This window comes from Eleutherodactylus coqui, chromosome 5 (assembly GCF_035609145.1).
Source record: "Eleutherodactylus coqui strain aEleCoq1 chromosome 5, aEleCoq1.hap1, whole genome shotgun sequence".
NCBI lineage: Eukaryota > Metazoa > Chordata > Amphibia > Anura > Eleutherodactylidae > Eleutherodactylus > Eleutherodactylus coqui.
In genome coordinates, this window is record NC_089841.1 from 103,135,816 (window position 1) to 103,155,614 (window position 19,799).

A 19,799-nucleotide genomic window follows, 5' to 3' on the forward strand; every position below is an offset into this window, starting at 1 on the left:
ACTCTGGCCGTAGGATGTATCAAGCTGTATGACAGGAAGGGGTTAAATATAAAAGGTCTACAAGCTGTTTTATCAATTACTCTTCCTCAAGGTCTCATTACATGGGATCTGTTCTTCTAACATCTTGGCCTTTTTGACCACCCAGACAACAGTAGCTAATGTTCTAAATCTAAAGCAAGGCTGGTGTGGAATAAAGAGCTGACCATAGCACAGTGGCCCTGGCTGGTATTGCAGGCACAGCTCCCATTGAATTCAGCGGGGATTCCAGCAGCGGCCATAAATAGAAAATATTTGTAATCCAGGAATACCTCTTTAAATCAATACAGGCATATATTAACGACGACTAATTTAATCCTAAAGACTACCTAGGCTGTTCCGGTGTTTACCCAGCTTCACGGCACCTTTATTCCTATCTTGAATCTTATGAAATCATAACTGACTATTGTATTTATTCCTGCAGTGCCATCTTCTGGTTTATTACTTAAGCTTGCCCTGACTGCTCCTCTGGCCATAGGATTGCTGTATATGACCATAGACATCACTGTCTACTCCACAGTAGTACACAGCTAGCAGGCCGAGTGGCAGAGGAGGAGGCAGGGGCAAGCAAGTCTCCAATGGTCCCAAACCGACCTCATTGACCGTAATAGGGTCCCATCCTGTGCGCCAACATTCTGCATAAAGTTTTCCTGGACTATTTTGTTTTGGATTTTGTGCTGGATCTTCAAAAGCAGTAGTGAATGGAGCCTCTAGCACCAATGTGAATGTAGCCTGAGTAATAAGATAGAGCCAGAGTACACATCAGTAAGCTACTAACACGGATTTCAGAAACCTTTTCTGCTAGTTGTAGAATGTATTACGAGTGTCTACTTTATACAAGTAGAAAAGAAAATAAAGACTGTAAAAAAAGCACTAGTACAACTTTATTTTAGTATATTACAAGATTGAAGAGCCACTAGAGAGAGTCCACAAGATCATCATCACTCCACTCCTAGAGGAAAATAAATAAGCACAGTCAGAGCCAAAATGAGGGGAAACCACCTACTGCTTCTATCTATAAAATGCATTGATCAAAAATACCGTATATTCCGGCGTATAAGACGACCTTTTAACCCCGAAACATCTGCTCTGCAGTCGGCGGTCGTCTTATACACCAGCCATACCCCAAAAAAATCCCCGCCTCCAGAAAGCTAATGCTGTGATTGGCTAACACACACGGCATCAGCCAATCACAGCCATTCAACATTGAATGGCTGTGACTGGCTGACACTGTAAGAGTTAGCCAATCACAGCCATTCAATGATATCATTGATTGGCTGACGCCGCGTGTGTTAGCCAATCACAGCATTAGCTTTCTGGAGTCGTGGATTTCAAGCCCCGCATCCAGAAAGCAATGCTCTGTCGGGAACAAGGAGGGAGCGACAGCCTGCAGCAGTGCCACAACGCCGGGGGAGGCAAGTACTGATTTTTTCTTTTTTTTTTTAACACCTTATTCCAAGCGTATAAGGCAACAGTTGAGGAGGGGTGGGGGTGTCATCTTATACACCGAAATATACGGTACCAAACAGCTAAAAATAAAAAAATTATAAAAAGGGAATGTGCCAATTTTTCACCTTTTAAACACACTACGCAGCTTAACCCCTTAATGTCCCAGGATGCACAGTTAAAGTATGAAAGTTCAGCATTTATTGGAGCCGATGCGGCTCTTTTTAACGGCTGAGTGCATCTTAACCCTTTAAATGCCACACTCAATTCTGACAGCAGCATTTAAATTCTCCGATCAGAGTTTAGGGTCCTGACTGGCCACCCTGGCGATGAGAAGGCGATCATAGTGGTGCCGTTTGCGTCGTAAAGCAGCTGTGGGCCTTTTACATAGCATAAGAAACCCAACCACTTATCAGACATGCTGTAGCCAGACTTTTCAACAAAGTAACTTTAAAAATGCCCAATACATCTTGTGTAAACAGTGCAGGGGCAGGGGGAGGAGGAGAGTTAAGGGGTGAAAAATTGATGACCGATGCCTTTAAAAAGGGTTTATTCTACCATAAACACCACCCATCCACAGGCTAGGTAACCAGTATGAGGACAGTGCAGCTTCAATGCGCAAATATGACCACCACTTAATTCACTTGTATGGGCTAAACAAGGTACGTGGCTATCTGTGTCCCAGTGAATGGAGCTGTGGTCACCTATGTACACCGCTCAGCCATTCTCCTGGAGGACTCATGGGTGCGCTGTTCTAGTGAGCCCTGCCAGCCAAACATTTATCACCCCATCTGTGTACAGGTAACTAATGTTTTTGCTGGAATAGCCCCTTTAAACCCCAACATCACAGCCAGTTGTGACCTCCGCGACAGCCTCATTGTTCCAGTCTGACGTGCCAATAATGACGTGCTAAATAACCTCTGGATGTCTTTACTTATCCAACAGACAGCAGCCATCTTGTATGGAGCGGGATCGACCTGCCTTCTCCCTCCATACAACCCTTTGCTCGTACATACGAACAAATGCGCTTATAAACCGCTTCCTGGAACGGAACTTGTTTGTAAGTAGGGGACTACATGTACATTTATTCTTAATCACAAGCAGAATACAAACCTCTTCTGTTTTGGACTTTTTTGATATATAATCATCATTTTCATAACCTTTTCTCTTTCTCCTAGAATAAAGCACAATTTGTAGGTGAAACAATTAGTTACCGGTTATTTGGGGCAATTATTTACTATTCCAACATATTTTCATGAAGTCAATTAAACAGGACTTCTGTTTAGGGTAGTTGCCACAAGACTCAGTAAGGCTGCACTCATGTATAGAAAGAAGACTTGTTACAGAATCCAAACCCAAATCCCACAAGCTAGTTTAGTACAATGCAAGAACAAACCCCACTCCACATATGCAGCGGACTTTAGGGTTACCATGCACCTTCAATTCTGACACATCTGTACTGCAAGTGTAACATGCAGCTGTTAAAGTGTGAGCGGTGCGGGAAAACATAGCTTGTGTATAGGACTTCATACAAAAGAATGAGGTACATCTCGTGTGGGTTTCTTGGCCATGTGAAAGCAGCCTAAGACAAACAAATCTCCCCTAAAAATATATAAGGGAGGACACACATCTAAAAAAGAATAGCTTAATGTATCAGTAGACTTTCTCTATGTGAATAACTCTAGTACACAGACTGAAAAGCGAGTGCCCAAAGAGAATGGTGAAGCAAGTATAGAGAATCTCTTGTTAAAGGAGTCTCTATTCCTACCAAAAACAACATAGTTCATAGATAAGCTCAAGAGTCTAAAAAATTAAGAATAGAATACACAACCAACATGAAACTCCCTTTTCATATGGGAACTTAAAGCCCATAATAAAAAGGATTAAAAAAGGAAATATATTTAGGAAGGCCCTATATTCGATTTGTCCACCTACTCACAGCACACGCCCTGACAAGGACGACCCTGATCTCAAACCTCTCCCTAATGTTGCCTACACTTTCTGAGGAGCAAACGGAAAGAACAACTTAAGTAGTTGCTACGCTACAAAAAAATGTAGTGGTTGTGGTTTGCTAATACAAAACCCATTCCTTATGAATACTGGATTACAGGCACCAATAAGCATCCAGCTAATGATATGAGGAGCTAAGAAAATCACATTAAAAATGCAGTGTATCCCAAAATGAATGCTGTAATTCCAAAACACCACATTTCCTGCATCCAGTACAGTTAACGCACATGTACTGAATTTAACCCCATACAGTAACAAAGGTGAAGTGGTTCTTATCTAACCTATGGCCAGATAAACACCCTGGTCTCAAAAAAGCTAGCACAATGACTAAAGTATTATAAGCCAGCCTAAGGAAATCTTCCCCACAATCTTTTGCCACTTACCCATTGCCAGCAGAGGAAACTTCAGAGCTGTGGCACTTTTCCAATTTCTTCTCAATAACAGCAACTTCTTCAGGCCTGGCAGATTCATATTTTGACACCAGTATCTTAAGTCCTAAAAAACAGTTAATGAAAGTCTTAATAATCTAAGAAAAACTGACAACTCTTAGGAAAATGTGCATAAGGCCGCCTGCAGACGAGCGGAAATCCCGCCGCGGGATTTCCCGCGGGATTTCCGCAGCTGAAAGTTTGCATAGGAGTGCATTAAAATACGCACTCCTATGCAGACGGCCGCGGTTTGGCCGCGCGAAATCTCGCGCGGCAAACAAACCGCGGCATGTTCTAATTTTCTGCGGGGCACGCACTCACCCGGCCGCCGGCTCCGGTCTGCGCATGCGCTGGCTGCGCGGCAGCCGGCACATGAAAGAGCCGGGGCCGCCAGGCACGGGTGAGTACGCGCTCGTCCCTGCAGGCGCTCGGGTCGGATCGCGCAGCGAGAATTCTCGCTGCCGGATCCGACCCGCTCGTCTGCAGGCGGCCTAAGTCTGATCAAAAGTCACTGCTGTTTTGTTGGGAACACAGAGGGCATTGGTGCCTTGTTAAGGGTCTGTAGAACACACATCCGTAAGACTGTGCTGATATAATGCTATGGAGGGCCATAAAATACCTCCGATTTCATGTGGGGGCACACAGGGGGTATTTTTTCTTCATCTTTTCAATACTTTAGTATTTATGAGGGCATAAATGGAGTAGCAGGTTGCATTGTATTATGGAGCTATGCAAGCACCATATGGCAGCACACTGAGTGCTCATGGGTGCATAATAGAAGACTGTAGAAACTGTGCAAGAGGTCTACCACTCTTTGTATTAGCAGTAGCCATCACTATTAAAAGAAAATAAATCTATAGCTTTTACTTTAAACCCAGTGAATTCCATATTACCACTCTTGTTGTCAAGCTGAGTAAGTAGGAGGCTTGAGCTTAATGACAGGGCTTCACGACTGGACATTGCACTCTTAGAAAAGACATAAGTGGGGCTTTTAAATAGTAAATAAGGACAATTATGAACCAGAGCCATTAGCATAAATGAAGGGGGAACATATAAGTATATAACGTACGTCTCATTCCGTCCAGTAAATGCGTCATGGTTTCTCGATTCTCCTTTAGTGACAGACACTCCAATAAATAACTGGAATACATAAAAGTAAAAAGTTCCTCTTAGCAACCCTAAGTAATAAACGTATACTCCCGATTAACCCCCTTATTGCTTATCCCAAGCTGTGCTCAGGCAACAGGAGAAAGCCATTACTATTGTACCTGAGCTGTGCGAGCGCAGGGGGAGCTGCCTGCATCTTCGCCTACTGTAAGGGCCAGTATCACAGTCAACTTTACTCCCAGGTTTTTAACCCTTAGCAATACCAAAGGGGCAACCAATAGCCACAGATCTATCATGTGCTGGAACTTATTTGGCTTTGCCTAACACTGATTTGCCTGATAATCTGCACTACAGAAGTATTACAGTGCATTACTGAAGCTATCAAAGGAGTCGAGAGGAAAAAAAAAAGTTCAGTCTTTGTTGGGTTTTTTCTTCTGTTTAACTAAACCCTGACAATTGGTTGGTATCACCGCATACATAACGACCCATAGTATAAAACATGTTATTTATCCTGCATAGTAAGGCCTCTTTCACACGGGCGACAGTGATATCCCCACGAGAAAATTGCAGCAATATCGCAGCAGTGTTCTGTGCAATATTGCTGCGTTCCCGTGACGATATCGTGATTTTGTAGCACTCCTTTGCCGGGATTTTTTTGGGGGACTTGAAATATAAACCCTACCCCAAAAATAAGCCCCATCTACCTTTTAAAAAAAAAAAACAATACATGACTAGAGCCAGGTGCCGAAGCTTCAGAGGAGAAGCGCCTGTTAGGTAATGTACTGTTTTTTGTTTTTTTTTTTGCAGCTAGGTTTTATTTTAGGGCTCCAACAGTAGAACGTCCTACTGTAAAAGTTGCATCGCAACAGAAAGGAAGGCTCCATAGGGAAACATAGGCTACAAACCATCGCAAACCGCGGCTGTATAGAGCATGCCACAATTGTTTTTTCTCGCAATGTAGCCGCCTACAAAACATCGCTAATGTGAAAGAACCCATAGGAAAGCATGGGCTTTACATAAATGTGATTTGCAGCACTGTCGCATCGCGAGAAAACTGTGCGATTTTGTCGCCCATGTGAAAGCGGCCTAAATGTAATAAAAATTCTAGCATTCATTTATATCTTTTACCTCCCGGAAATAGAAACATAAGTAGGGTTTACACTAAACGGGTACAAATGGAAATGGGATGACATAAAATGTAAAAAAAATAAAATGTTTTCGGGTGTAAACGTATTAGGGCAAACACAAAAAGTATATATAAATTTGGTATCACACAACTGTAATATGTCTGTAAGGCCTCCCTCACACAGATTTTTTTTTTTCAGCACAGCGCTAACTGCTCTGAGAGGCTCCCATTCTTTTCAATAGAGCCTCTCACACAGCCGCTCGGTCGCAGAGCTTTTCAGCACCACGATTTTCAAACATTCTATTTTTGAGCATTTAGCGCTCCTCATCACTGATGAGAAGTCCCAATAGCCGGCATCGGCTGCAAACTGCAGCAAAGCGCAGCCATTTAAATCGCAGCGCTTACCACAATGCTTAGAGTATAAGAGAGAATTAAATAAATAAATCTACATTCCAATTTCTTTTTTGTACCTTTCCATATTAATTCCTGCCCTGGACGCACTGGATAAAACTGCCGTTATTGCAATTATCGATGGTGTGAACAACAGGCAAGCATCAGTGAGTGCAACCCGGTGTAAGAAGTCATCGGCGTTTTTTCTCAAGATTTCTGGATTTTCCAGCAGTGGGTATCGAGTCTGAAAAAAAAAAAAATTAGAAATGGCAGAATTTTAGTATCAGCTATGATTGATCAGTGTGAACAAAGCCTAATGCATTGAGTTTTTTTCTCAACTCTCAAAACTGTATTTAAAAGTTGTATCAAAATACAAAGTATAGCCTGAGCATGGGGACATTTGTTTCAGAGCGTGGATAATTCCAGGGAGCTGTACATATGGAAACGGGGGATCACCGTTACATATGGGACGACAGGAATAATAAACATTAAGTAGATGAGTGACAAACTGCTACAGAGGCCCACTACTACCCATGCCTCTACTAGGAGCACCATCACAAACTACTGCCTACCGGGATTAGGGGGGGTTCTTACATAAGATCCCCATGTGAAGCAAGTTATTCCCCCTTCTTGATCTACGTCAGAGTATAGGTGACGTATGGGGACGATTCTGGAAACAACTATGGAGCAGAGGAGAAGATCTAGCAGTACCGAAGATTACATATGGCGAGGTAATGGGACATTAGGGTAGAGCTGTATGGAGAGGACAGCTTGTGGACAGCCGTATAAGTAATTGAGAATATCCTGAATTGGATTCTCTGGGCAATGGGTAGCCAGTGAAGGGATTGGCAGGCAGAAAGCAAGGGAAGTAATGTGGGAAGAGGTGGATTAGCCAGCAGTAGCGTTTTTTTAAATTAGCTTTATCTGACACATTAGGACCGGCTTCACATGGGCATATTTGCGTGTGGAACATTTGCAAGCACAATACGCAGAGAAAAGAACCCATCGATTTCATTCACATTTCCGTATTTTGCATGCATATTTCGAATGTGAGCAAAAAAATAAATAAATAAATTGAGCATGCTCTATTTTTCTGCGTATTTGCACACCAAAAGGTCCAATTGAAGTCAATGGGGATGCATAAATGTCTGCGCAATACACAAGGAGGTGCGTGAAACACCACGGAATTTCGCTGGAAAAAGAACACATCTGGAACTAATTAGCCACTTCAATTGGTGCATCTTTGTTTGCCACAAGCAAATGAACATGCCCAGTGGGCAGAAAAAAAAATGACAGTGAAATATGCTGCCTACATAAAGGCTCTAAGATGATACTTGTTTGTAGTGACCTCTTTTTCTGCTTTTGTAGAACTTGTTGACTGCTAGACACCTCTATGATGCAAAGAGATTTCGCCCAGTGGGATTTTTTTAGTGAGTGTAGCTCTGTAAACTCTGAAAGTACAGTGTGGCAATCGGTGGCGTTGCTGATTGGAGCTGTTGCGGGCAGGTATTGACACTAAGACACAGCCGGTACTCGCTTTGTATGAAGCGTCATTGATCCCCTATCCCCCTCCATACAAATAATGTACGCCCTGGAGCGCTACAGAGTTGTAGTGTTATGCCATCCCTTTATGGGATAATACCACCAGGAGATGCTATGACTTTGTGATTAACGGTAGTCGGAGACCTAGTGTACTGTCCATTTCTCCATTTTTCCTGCACAACGACACTCCGGTCCACCTGCTGCCAGTCTGGGAGCGCCACCGAACAGAGAAAACTTAGAACGGGAGAGGTAAACAAGTGCTGCACCCCCTTTATTTTCAGGACCAAAAATACAGAATATTTCCCCAATTATAAAGTGATGTCGTAGTGATAATGCCATGACTTAGAAAAGATACGAACAACACTAATAAGACTGCTGATATCCAACACAATGTATAAAAAGGAGGTAACATCTTTCACAAATAAGTATGGTTATACAGGTTCTCGGAACAAAACATATATAAGAAAGCAGTGATCAAGGGGGCAGACGTATTGCTACTCTTCCCAGTAATATCCCAAAATTGAAATCATTTACAGGGAACAAGAGATAAAGTTTAACTGCAGCGTAAATAAAGCTAAAGATGTATTAGTGCCCCTTTAAGTCAAATAAAAGGCTTACAACCTACTACCTTCATATCAATTAAATATCCTTCAAATGGTCGATATGGATTGTGCACTATCAGGTGAAAATTCAGCTGTTGGATAAGCAGCAACTCATATTCTAGGATCTGTTCAAGGACGTTTTCTTGGGTGGTGGGGTTGTCAGGCAGGTTACCCACAAACTGGATGCTGGAGACATTGAATTCATCTACTTTGCAAGCCAGGAACGCACAGGTCAACCTATAAAACACAGAGTATTGTGCTTGAGCTCCCGACATATCATACAGATTAGATCAAGCAGACAGCCTGAAGTTTACTTCTAAGGAAGTATAAGGGTGTAGTCTTTCCATTTTATGGTTATGGAAGTTCAAAATCAACAGCAGTGACTATAGGACCAAATGTCTATCATAGGATCCCCACTTAGGACACAATGTCATGTGGTTTCCATAATGCTGCAATATCCTAATAAGACAGTATGGCTCCACATATCTGGAGACTAGATGAGTACCACTTGCAGCTACTAGGGATAGAAGGCCAATGAAAATGGCCACTATCATTGGAGAGGTGCAATACTATTATTTTTTAGCTTTAGGTATGTTTGACTTCATCTTCTACCCTATGCTGATATAAGTATTGCTGTTAGGGGATATGTAATGTGGGGGACTAGTGCCATTGGTTATAGCGAAGTCCACCATCAACGATTACGGACTACTCTGACAATACTTTGGTACAGCGCCGTGTCTCTACCAACATGACAGCAAGCAGTATTGAGGAGCAGAACATCTGCAAACTTCATTGGCCAGCCAAAAGCACGGATCTCAACCCCATCAAGCATCTCTTGGACGAACTAGAATGCCGTATCTGTGAACGCCCCACACGTCCATCTTTCCCCGCATCACTATCTAAAGCTCTCTTGGAGGAATGGAGACAAAACCCTCCACACATCTATAGGAATTTGATGGAGAGCATGCATAAGGCGGCAACTGCAGTCATTGAGGCCAAATGCAGCCCAACACTGTATTGAAAAACATGAATAAAATCAAAATGTAATTGCCTTCTATGCGTGTGCCAATACTTTTATCAACACAACATATAGCAGCCCTGAAGTCGTTAACAAGGCTGCACTTCACTGCTGAGACCCTCTGAACAGGACTCCAGTGTCTGGTTTTGCCAATCATGGCAAGGGTCGCTCCATTCCCCCGCAGTGATGTTCCCATGAAATAAGCATTGGCCAAGCATGCGCGATCAGTGGGGCTGATAGATATACTGATGCAGCTCAGATATCTCATTGAAAGTGAATGCAGCACTAGTGCGCCTGTGTGACCAGCACTCCATTCAGTCTCCTCCTCCCTGCGGGTGTGCAGTAACCCTGCAGGGAGGAGGACGGAGAACCCAGGACCCCCGATCTCGAGATCGGCATGGGTCTCAGGGGTGAGACCTCTACTGATCAGCAAGTTATTCCCTATCCTATGGATAGGGAATAACTTGCAACCTTGGTACAACCCCTTTAAACTGGATTGGTCACTTCTCAGTTAGGAGTTCTATTTCTATATTCTAGGCAAACAATCAGCACTTACATTATTATACGTGGATGATGCTCCATGACTGAATTATTGAGGTAAAAGCGTTTGAAGTACATACAAGCTGTTCCCTAAAAGAGGAAGCAGAATTACAGATTAGCTAACATTTTACACCCTTCGTGATGCCAAACTTTTGGATACTCCCCCCTGCCCCCCTTTATTTATAAAAAGCCTTTTCTATTACAATGTTCTTCCTGAGGTTAATGGAATAAGCTGGTGGTGGGGGGAGGGGTGAAAGCTGGACAATTTTGTTAATTGAGGCAGAGTAAGGGGTATTCCCATCTCGGACATGTACGGCATATCCTTAAGACATGAGCAGAAGTAAAGCCAATATGCATATCATACAAATGTCTTTATTAATGTGCCAAAAAACTGCCAAATCAGTTAATAGACAGATCCCCCATAGACAGATTATGTCCAGAAAACACAAACAGCAAACACTGTCAGACAAAAATGCTCAATGAAACCTGGAGTGCGGTCACCACCTATATGTGAGCACAAGGGTCTCGTGGATATGCAATACATGTCTGCGATGGGCATACCCCTTTATGTTTACCCAAGCCCATAACCTCCTCCATCCCAATCCTCTCACCAGTACAGATTTAGGCACGGCAGGTTTGAAGGCATTGCAGAAATCCAGCAGCTTCTTCTCATAATATTTGCAAATGGTCAACTCTTCAAGAGGGTCCAGATTAAATATGTCATAGAGATGAGCCTGCAAACAGAGTGGGAGAAAGTTATTAGCGGAGTGTGTGATCTGCACCCAATGAGACGAAGCTCACAGCACCTGCTCTTCTGCATCGTGCACCCATAAATCCAGCGGACAGGGCTGGATGCAGAAATGATAAAAAAGGTTTTACAAGGGTTTTATGGGACTGAAAGGTTTTTCTTAAGTTGTGTAGTTAAAGCAACTCTCTGGGCCTGGAGAAACAAAGATGGCTACACCACTCCTCTAACTATGTGATGCACACTGTTCATGATTTACATCATTAGGGCGCCTTCACACTGGCGAGGAGAGAGGTGGGGGGGGGGGGGGGAGTGGAGAGAAAAAAAAAAAAACTAACTAAAAAACCCCAAAACAAAACACAATTTTCGCAGGATGAAAGAGCGAATAAAAATGCAGAATTACAAAACCAATGATTTTCAATAGCGTCCTTCACATTTGCGATGTTGCAAGAAAAATAAATTTTGTGGTATGTGCCATCTTTCTGCTTTTTTTAATCTCCTATGTTTCCTATGGAGCCTCCTTTTTAATCGAGTCGCAAAACGCAAACTTGCGATTTTCATGCGATGTGTTTTTAACATCGGAAAGTCCTATTGATTTTCTCACTAAAAAATTGTGGCAAAATCGTGCGAGAAAATCGTGAGCGGCGGCGATGTTTTAGTGAGAAAAAGCAGCGCTGACGCTCAAAAATGTGCAAGAAAAAAGTTGAGATTTTGCTGCGGCGATAATTGCGATTGCCAGTGTGAAGGAACCCTAAGTCTAAGACACTACAAGGTGCCGTGACCGACCAGCACTGCTCATGTGTCGCTCAGATGCCCTGGGAACCCGGTCGGCTTATTCTTTCACTTATTTTTATTGTCTATATATGTTTTGTTTGTTTCTTTTGGAGCCTTTAAGTTAAGAGAGAAAAATAAACGATATGTTTTGGGAGTTGAGAACAGACTTGATTCCTCTTCCCCAGTGACTTACAAATGAAAGTAATCAGGAAGAAAAGCAGCCGTGAACTACTAGTATGTGTGGATAGCTGCAGGGACCCGGATTCTAACCATGTCATTATTATCTCTGAAGTCACTTTCATTGCCAGCAGTAATCCTGCAAGTGTCCCATGCTATGTATAACAACCAAGCATCTAGAAGACCCTCCATACCGTCTGAGGGGTCCGGGGTAGATTACAATGCATCGCACAGACTGCTGAACAAGTTCAGAAAGAATTGCTTGCTAGAGATAAGCGAGCACCAAAACGCTCGGGTCCTCGTTATTCGAATCGAGCTTTTCGTAAAATTCAAGAGCTCTACTGGAGTAACGAACCCCATTGACTACAATGGGAAACTCGAGCATTTTTGTATGTGGGACCAGACAGGTGCCGAGCGTTGTGGTTGTTTTCTCTCTCTCTCAAACTGCCGTTGACGTGCGCATCACAGCGGGGAGGGGTCAAAACTGGGGCGGGGTCAAACACGGCGTGGTGCTTGCTCGAGTATGCTAATACTCGAAGGAGCATCAAGCTTGGAAGAGTACGTTCGCTCAACTCTATTGCTTACACATCCTAGGAATCTGGGTTTCTCTAGTTATCCACACATTAAAGTAGTTCAGGAAGGGGGCGGCCATGCATGGTGACAGATTGTCTTTAACCCATTTATGATGCGGCTGCGCCCCCCCCCCCTTAAAAAGTTCGTAACCCCTTTAATTATCCATCGACATCGCTGTATGAGGGCCTATTTTTTGCAGGACGATTTGTATTTTTCAATAGTGCTATTTAAAAGGACCATATAATGTACTGAAAAACTTAAAAAAAAAATTCTAAGTGGAGTAAAATGAAAAAAAAAAAATATTCCGCCATCTTTCAGTGCGTCGTTTCTACGGCGCACAAACTGCAACAAAAACGACATGATAACTTTATTCTATGGGTCAGTATGATTACTACGATACCAAACTTGTATAGTTTTTTTTTTACTGTACTTTTTTTTCAAAGACATTTAATTTTTTTTGTTATTTTCTGCCGCCATCTTCTGTGCACAATAACATTTTTATTTTTCCATCGCCGTAGTTGTGAAAGTGCTCATTTTTTGCGGGATGTCCTGTAGTTTACGTTAGTGCTAGTTCGGAATACATACAACTTTTTGATCGCTTTTTATTGAATTTTTTCTGGAGAGACAGGGTGACTGAAAAAGTGCTGGTTTAAGGAAAACATGGTGAATTTTAGAAACTTGAACACTCAGGTCCACTTTACAAGTTGTACCCAACAAGCAGCGCCTCTTGCTCTGTCAGGCTCTACATGTAATTCAGGGTTCTGCAGAAGGAACAATTTCATAATTGGGGACCTATAAAGCAAAGGCTTTGTTCACACTACGGTCATGGTTTCCATTTTTACAGGATCCATGACAAGTCAGTTAGAGTTCAGCCCGTATCACGGCCCACATGGCGGCGGCCCACCGCTAAACAGTGTCGGGAAAATCCAGTCCAGATTCCAATAAGGACATGTTTCTATGCGGATTACGGAGATGGATTCGCACTACGGCTGCTGTAGGTTAGTCCATATGCTAATATGCGTGCGCACATGTCCATTCAGAAGGGACAGGGCAAGCCTCTATCACATGGGAATAACCCACATCGGAAAACATCACCCACACAAGAAATCAGACGCTCACATGTCAACGGCAGATCTGATGCGAATATGAGGTAGAAAACACGGCAGAATCTACACAAAAAAACACAGAAAACCCCCTGGGCCGTAGAGTGCTGTAAAGACATCCCCACGAAAATATCAAACACTTATGGAAATGTAGCAACATGCTGCCCCCTGCAGGCAGTGGCTCAAAACAGCACAGCTGAGCTTTGACAGCAGGCACCACCTTAATGGGGAGGGGGGGGGGGGGACCACTAGTGCAACCAATCAGATCACAGCTTTCATTTTTGCCAGAGAAGGTTAGAAAATGAAAGCTGCCATCTGATTGGTTGTTATGGTATCACTAAGCATTAGGTCCAGTGCGTACTGCATTATAACCGCCGTGTCAGGTCGGACGCAGCAGGAGGCGGCACATGTAGACAGTTGACATTATCAGCCAAGCTCAACAGAGGCGAATACCGGGACAGGACGAGTACAGCCAGCAGCCCCGCACCTGCCCTGTCGCTCGTATCCTCGCCCGGCAGCGGTTATTAGCCTGCACCCGGAGCCGCTGCAGCTCATCCTCGCTAGTAAAGGTCCAATGCTTCTTCTGCGTGCTGTTATGATACATGCTTGTACCGCGCACACAATATACGTCATCAGAAGCTGAGTCGCTTTCTAAAGACGTAACGCTGACGTCAGAGGCTGATATGGGCTCACTCTGTATGTTTTTTTTTAATGAAACTTTATTCAAAGTGTCTTTAAAGACAACAACAAGCAAATGATAGGCGGCAGAGCTACAGATGCCAAATCTGCAGCCCTGGGAACAGCTATGTACACATCTGCTGGCCAGAGCGACAACATTGCTGTGGCCACCAGTATGTGCTGTCCCACGTCCAGCAGGATACCAGAAACACAACACTCAGAGGATATCAGATATTATTTGCGAAATAAAAATGTTTCCATGGACGGAAAATAATTTCCTGCGATCTTGTGACTATTGAGGGCGCCTTCACACGAGCATATTGTTACAGCGTATTCTTGCACAGGTTTTGCGTGCGGAATGCGCTGTACCGATTTGCCATAGGTCACCATACTGCCGATCACACGTACTGCGCAAAGTACGCGTGCAATAAAGATCGCAGCATGTTCTATCATGGAGCGTATTATGCGTGCATACACGCCCAGATAGTGCATGGCGATCAGCGACGCACAGCAAGTACGCAATGATATTGTGTACTTAAAGCGTGACATGTGACTCACGGGCGGCACACAGCGAATTACACGCGATTGTTGCGCGTTGATACTACGTGTAAGAAAGATAGGGCAAGACCTACCTCCCCGCTTTTTTCTTCAAAGGCTAGTGCAGAGTTTGAGTAGTCAAAAAAAAAACAAAAGCAGTTCGTGCGCTAAGATACCCCGTAGCGGCGAGCGTATTAGCGTATGTGCCCATGTTTTGCCCTCATAAACAATTGAAGTTGCGACTTGCATAATACCCATACATAAGTTACCGCTATGCATGGACTCTAGCTAATGGCGGTTTCACACGAGCGTATTCACAAATACGCTTGTCTCGGCGCAACATATTTGTGCATTGGATGGATATTACTGTACTTTTTGCGCACACAGGGCTCGTTCTCTCACGTAACACGCCGCTTCCATGGATTATTTAGCCTAATGAGGTCCAAATGTAATCATTTTTTTCCAATGAATTGCGTAGCGTACTGAGCATTTGCGCATATTGACTGAGTCTTTGCTCACCTCTCATAGACTTCTTTGGGATCCTTGGTGCGCACATACGCTGGAAAATACAGAAGGTCCTTTTCACATTCACATCAATAGGTTCTATTCTCTGCGCATTGCGTGCGTATATATATATTTTTTTAAATGCACAAATATAGTCGTGTGAAGAACACACTGCCGATAAAATCGCGCAATGCGAGAGTGAGTGAAAACGCAGAATTATGAAACCAATGATTTTCAACAGTTTCATTCCAATTTGCAATGTTTTCACTCATGTGATGTGGCGTGGAAAAAAAAAACTCAGCATGTCCTATCTTTCTGCGTTTTGTGTTTTTTTTCTAGCCCATGTTTTCTTATGGAGCTTCCTTTTTATCGTATTGCACAATTTTATCACGTGATATCTGTGTGCGAGTAACCTTGGGCCAGCGTCACACAGGCGCAAGCGTATTTGCGCTGTGTAGAGATGAGCGAACCTACTCGGCCACACCCCTTTTTCACCCGAGCGCCACGATTTTCGAGTACTTCCGTACTCGGGTGAAAAGATTCGGGGGGCGCCGTGGGTGAGTGGGGGTTGCAGCGGGGAGTGGGGGGGAGAGGGAGAGAGAGAGGGCTCCCCCCTGTTCCCCACTGCTACCCCCCGCTCCGCCACGGCTTCCCCCGCCCCCCGGCGCCCCCCGAATCTTTTCATCCGAGTACGGAAATACTCGAAAATCGCTGTGCTCGATCGAGTAATTACTCGAAACGAGTACGTTCGCTCATCTCTAGTGCTGTGTTATTGTGGAATGAACAATGCTTTTTTGCAAGCATCAGCATATTTTATCGCACTTTTTGCCGCGGGGTCATTTGCGCGTGGAAAACAAGAAACACCGATTAAAATGGCTATTAGTTCCAGATGTGTTCTTTTTCCAGTGGAATTACACAGAGTTTCACGCATCTCCTTACGTATTGCATGCGCATTTGTGTATTCTCTATTGACTTCAATGGGGGCCTTTGGTGTGCAAATACGCAAAAAAATAGAGCATGTTATATATATATATTTTCTTTTGCATGACCGAAATGCGTGTGGAAGATATGGAAATGTGAACAAACCAATTGAAATCAATAGTTTCTTTTCGCTGCACAGCTGTGTGTAAATTGACATGCTAGGGATTTAAAGGGGTTGCCCAACTAAAAGAAAAATGTATTGAAATAACAAAATAAACCCTACTCACCTCTCTTCTCTCCCACCCCTGGAAATGCTGCAGCTGGTCCCACAGCGATCCCAGTTTCTGTTGACAGCAAAAGTCACGGTACGGCTGCAGCCAGTCAGACATTTCTTTTTAATTGGACAACTTGTGCCAAGTTGTAAAGTTATGCCCTATCGACTTCAATGATAGCGCCGGAGAATGCCAACGTGCCTGAACTCGGTAATCTCCGGGGCTGTCATTGAAGTGAAGTGAATTCACTCTGGGAGTGACCAGATCCCCATTCTTGGGCTGTTCTGCTGCAGCTTCTGCTGCGGATCCGCATGTGGAATTAAGTCCTGTCAATGCACAAAATCCGCATGCAGAATTTCTAACGCGCTTATCTGCAGAAAGAAGTGACGTGTCACCTCTTCATGCAGACCTGCACAAAAATGCATCAGGAATTCTGCACGTAGGACTTGCCCATTGACAGGACTAAATCCACATGCGGATCTGCGGCAGAATAGCTGTGGATTTCTGCTGCGGTTTTACAGGCGACTTCCGTGCGAAGAATTCAGCAAAGTATAGTGGCAATGACCAGAGCGCTGTTCATGGATATCACTGTACAGTGACAATGAATACTGGCATTTTTCTATTTGGCAGAATTGCTATCAAGCCCCTCAAAGGACTGCTTAAAGGGGTTGTCCCGCGGCAGCAATTGGGGTTATACACTTCTGTATGGCCATATTAATGCATTTTGTAATATACATCGTGCATTAAATATGAGCCATACAGAAGTTATACACTTACCCCCTCCGATGCTGGCGTCCCCGTCTCCATGGCGCCGACTAAAGCTGCCTTCTTCTTCCATTAGACACGCCTGCGCTGTCCGGTCTTCTGTTCTGTTGAATGGGGCCGCTCCGGCGTGCTCACGCCGCACATGTCTTCTGCGCATGCGCAGACCAGCTCTCCGGCGCGAAAATCTGTCTGTTACATTTGCCTTTTTGTGCAGATTTTAACACAGATCTGAGTGCTACTGCTGCCTCACTGAATACCAGTCACAGTATTGTGCAGCGTTCGAGGAGTGGGCTCACAGCCGAGGAGACAGCGGGGCAGAGAAAGGCCTTGTTACGGGGCTCTACTGTCTTTCATAAAGTTACTTACTTCCTTGTCCTCAGCTGTACAGTCATCTCTTTCCCGGCGTGGCTAAAAAAAGTCAGCTGACTGCTGCCGCGGTGCCGCAAATCTATGGGGAACAGATCCTCTTCCCCAGATCTCTCCAGAGATTGGAATAACCCTTTAATGGTAAAGGCTCCCTCATTCAGGACCTCCATCAATTAGCTAGAACAGAAAGTTCATGCATTTCACAGACAGACTAGTGATGTTAATAGGTACTACATAATGCTTCATTTTCCTTGTGCTGGTGTTAAATGGGTAATGAATAGAGATGAGCGAGCACCAAAATGCTCAGGTGCTCGTTACTCGAGTCGAACTTCCCGTGATGCTCGAGGGTTCGTTTCGAGTAACGAACCCCATTGAAGTCAATGGGCGACTCGAGAATTTTTGTATATCGCCGATGCTCGCTAAGGTTATCATTTGTGAAAATCTGGGAAATTCAAGAAAGTGATGGGAACGACACAGAAACGGATAGGGCAGGCGAGGGGCTACATGTTGGGCTGCATCTCAAGTTCCCAGGTCCCACTATTAAGCCACAATAGCAGGAAGAGTGCCCCCCCCCCCCTACCAATTTTTACTTCTGAAAAACCCTCATTAGCAAGGCATACCTTAGCTAAGCACCACACTACCTCCAACAAAGCACAATCACTGCCTGCATGACACTCCGCTGCCACTTCTCTTGGGTAACATGCTGCCCAACCGCCCATTTCAGTAATAGTAGCAGTCAAGACAGGCCTCGGTAACAATTCCGAAGCAGCAGTATAGGGGGAGCACAGTATTAGTTCCATTTCAGTAGTAGTAGCAGTCTAGACAGGCCCCAGTAACATATCACTAGCAGCAGTATAGGGGGAGCACAGTATAGGGGGATCATGTAACGGACACAGCAGAGCCAGGAAACAATTATGCGCAAGCCTGTAGTGAGACCTAGGTGCGTATGACTGAGCTACTGGAATTCACAGGGCAGAACCAGTCAAGTGGCCAAAGGCCAGTGGTAGGCCTTAAGTATTTTGCTTCAATTTTTTAAAATGGTGAGGTGAAAAACCAGACAGACACCGTATGCAGTGTATATATGTATACTCTTTCCCTCTGGCGGGATGACGGCGATCATGTAACGGACACAGCAGAGCCAGGAAACAATTATGCGCAAGCCTGCTGTAACGCTTAGCTGGGTAATAATGAGCGACTACTACCCCCAGCAGACACGCAGTAAACTGTACATGGTCACAGGCTTGACTGGGTAATAATGAGCGACTACTACCCCCAGCAGACACGCAGTAAACTGAAGACGGTCACTGGCAGCCCAAATATAGTATTTTTTTCCAATTTTGGGGAAAAAGCCCACTGCCTATATAGCCTGTATATGGATTTCCCTGTTGGAGGATGACTGTGGTTAATGAAAGCACAGTGCAGCCAGAAAAAATTATGCGCAAGGCTGGGTATTAATGAGCGACTACTACCCCTAGCAGACACGCAGTAAACTGTAGACGGTCACAGGCTTAGCTGGGTAATAATGAGCGACTACTACCCCCAGCACACACGCAGTAAACTGAAGACGGTCACAGGCAGCCCAAATATAGTATTTTTTTCCAATTTTTGGGAAAAAGCCCACTGCCTATATAGCCTGTATATGGATTTCCCTGTTGGAGGATGACTGTGGTTAATGAAAGCACAGTGCAGCCAGAAAAAATTATGCGCAAGGCTGCAGTAACACCTAGCTGGGTAATAGTGAGCGACTACTACCCCCAGAAGACACGCAGTAAACTGAACACGGTCACAGGCAGCCCAAAGATTTTTTTTCCAATTTTTTTGAAAAAGCCCACTGCCTATATAGCCAGTATATCTCTTTCCCTGTACCACTGTCCCTGCCTCACCAGTACTGCCCCTATACTCAGTAAAATGACTGCAGACTGAGGACGCAATGGTCTGCACGCCCGATATACAAAAAAAAAAAAAATGTGCAAAACTGCTAAAAGCAGCCTCAACAGTACTGCACACGGTCAGATGTGGCCCTAAGAAGGACCGTTGGGGTTCTTGAAGATGAAGATAACAGCCTAACACTCTCCCTATAGCAGCTACAGCAGGACGGCACTTTCCCTAATGTCTCTCAACGTGCATCTGTGGCGAGCC

The 19,799-nt window shown here is 44.3% G+C and overlaps 1 protein-coding gene across 2 annotated transcripts; it reads right to left on the bottom strand.

The window, feature by feature from the left end:
* Nucleotides 1-900: 900 nt before the first annotated feature.
* Nucleotides 901-14,259, bottom strand: CCNH (cyclin H). Of its 2 annotated transcripts, none has more exons than XM_066602967.1 (9): nucleotides 14,105-14,259; nucleotides 10,857-10,979; nucleotides 10,262-10,335; nucleotides 8,714-8,924; nucleotides 6,624-6,787; nucleotides 4,990-5,060; nucleotides 3,876-3,987; nucleotides 2,596-2,656; nucleotides 901-988 (listed from the first exon to the last, which is right to left on the bottom strand). In XM_066602967.1, the coding sequence occupies exons 1-9, from the start codon at nucleotides 14,219-14,221 to the stop codon at nucleotides 953-955; spliced, it is 969 nt and encodes a 322-aa protein (XP_066459064.1). In that variant the 5' UTR covers nucleotides 14,222-14,259; the 3' UTR covers nucleotides 901-952. The 2 variants fall into 2 exon arrangements, with proteins under 2 accessions (XP_066459064.1, XP_066459065.1); XM_066602968.1 differs by having other exon boundaries at nucleotides 14,071-14,186.
* Between the last annotated feature and the right edge of the window lie 5,540 nt (nucleotides 14,260-19,799).

Coding starts and splice junctions, on each gene's coding strand:
- CCNH (XM_066602967.1), bottom strand. CDS start 14,221: ATGTATCATAACAGCACGCAGAAGAAGCATTGGACCTTTACTAGCGAG. Junction 6,788..8,713: donor GATATTTAATTGATATGAAG/GTAGTAGGTTGT, acceptor TTTTTTTTTCAG/ACTCGATACCCACTGCTGGA. Junction 5,061..6,623: donor GCAGGAATTAATATGGAAAG/GTACAAAAAAGA, acceptor TATGTATTCCAG/TTATTTATTGGAGTGTCTGT.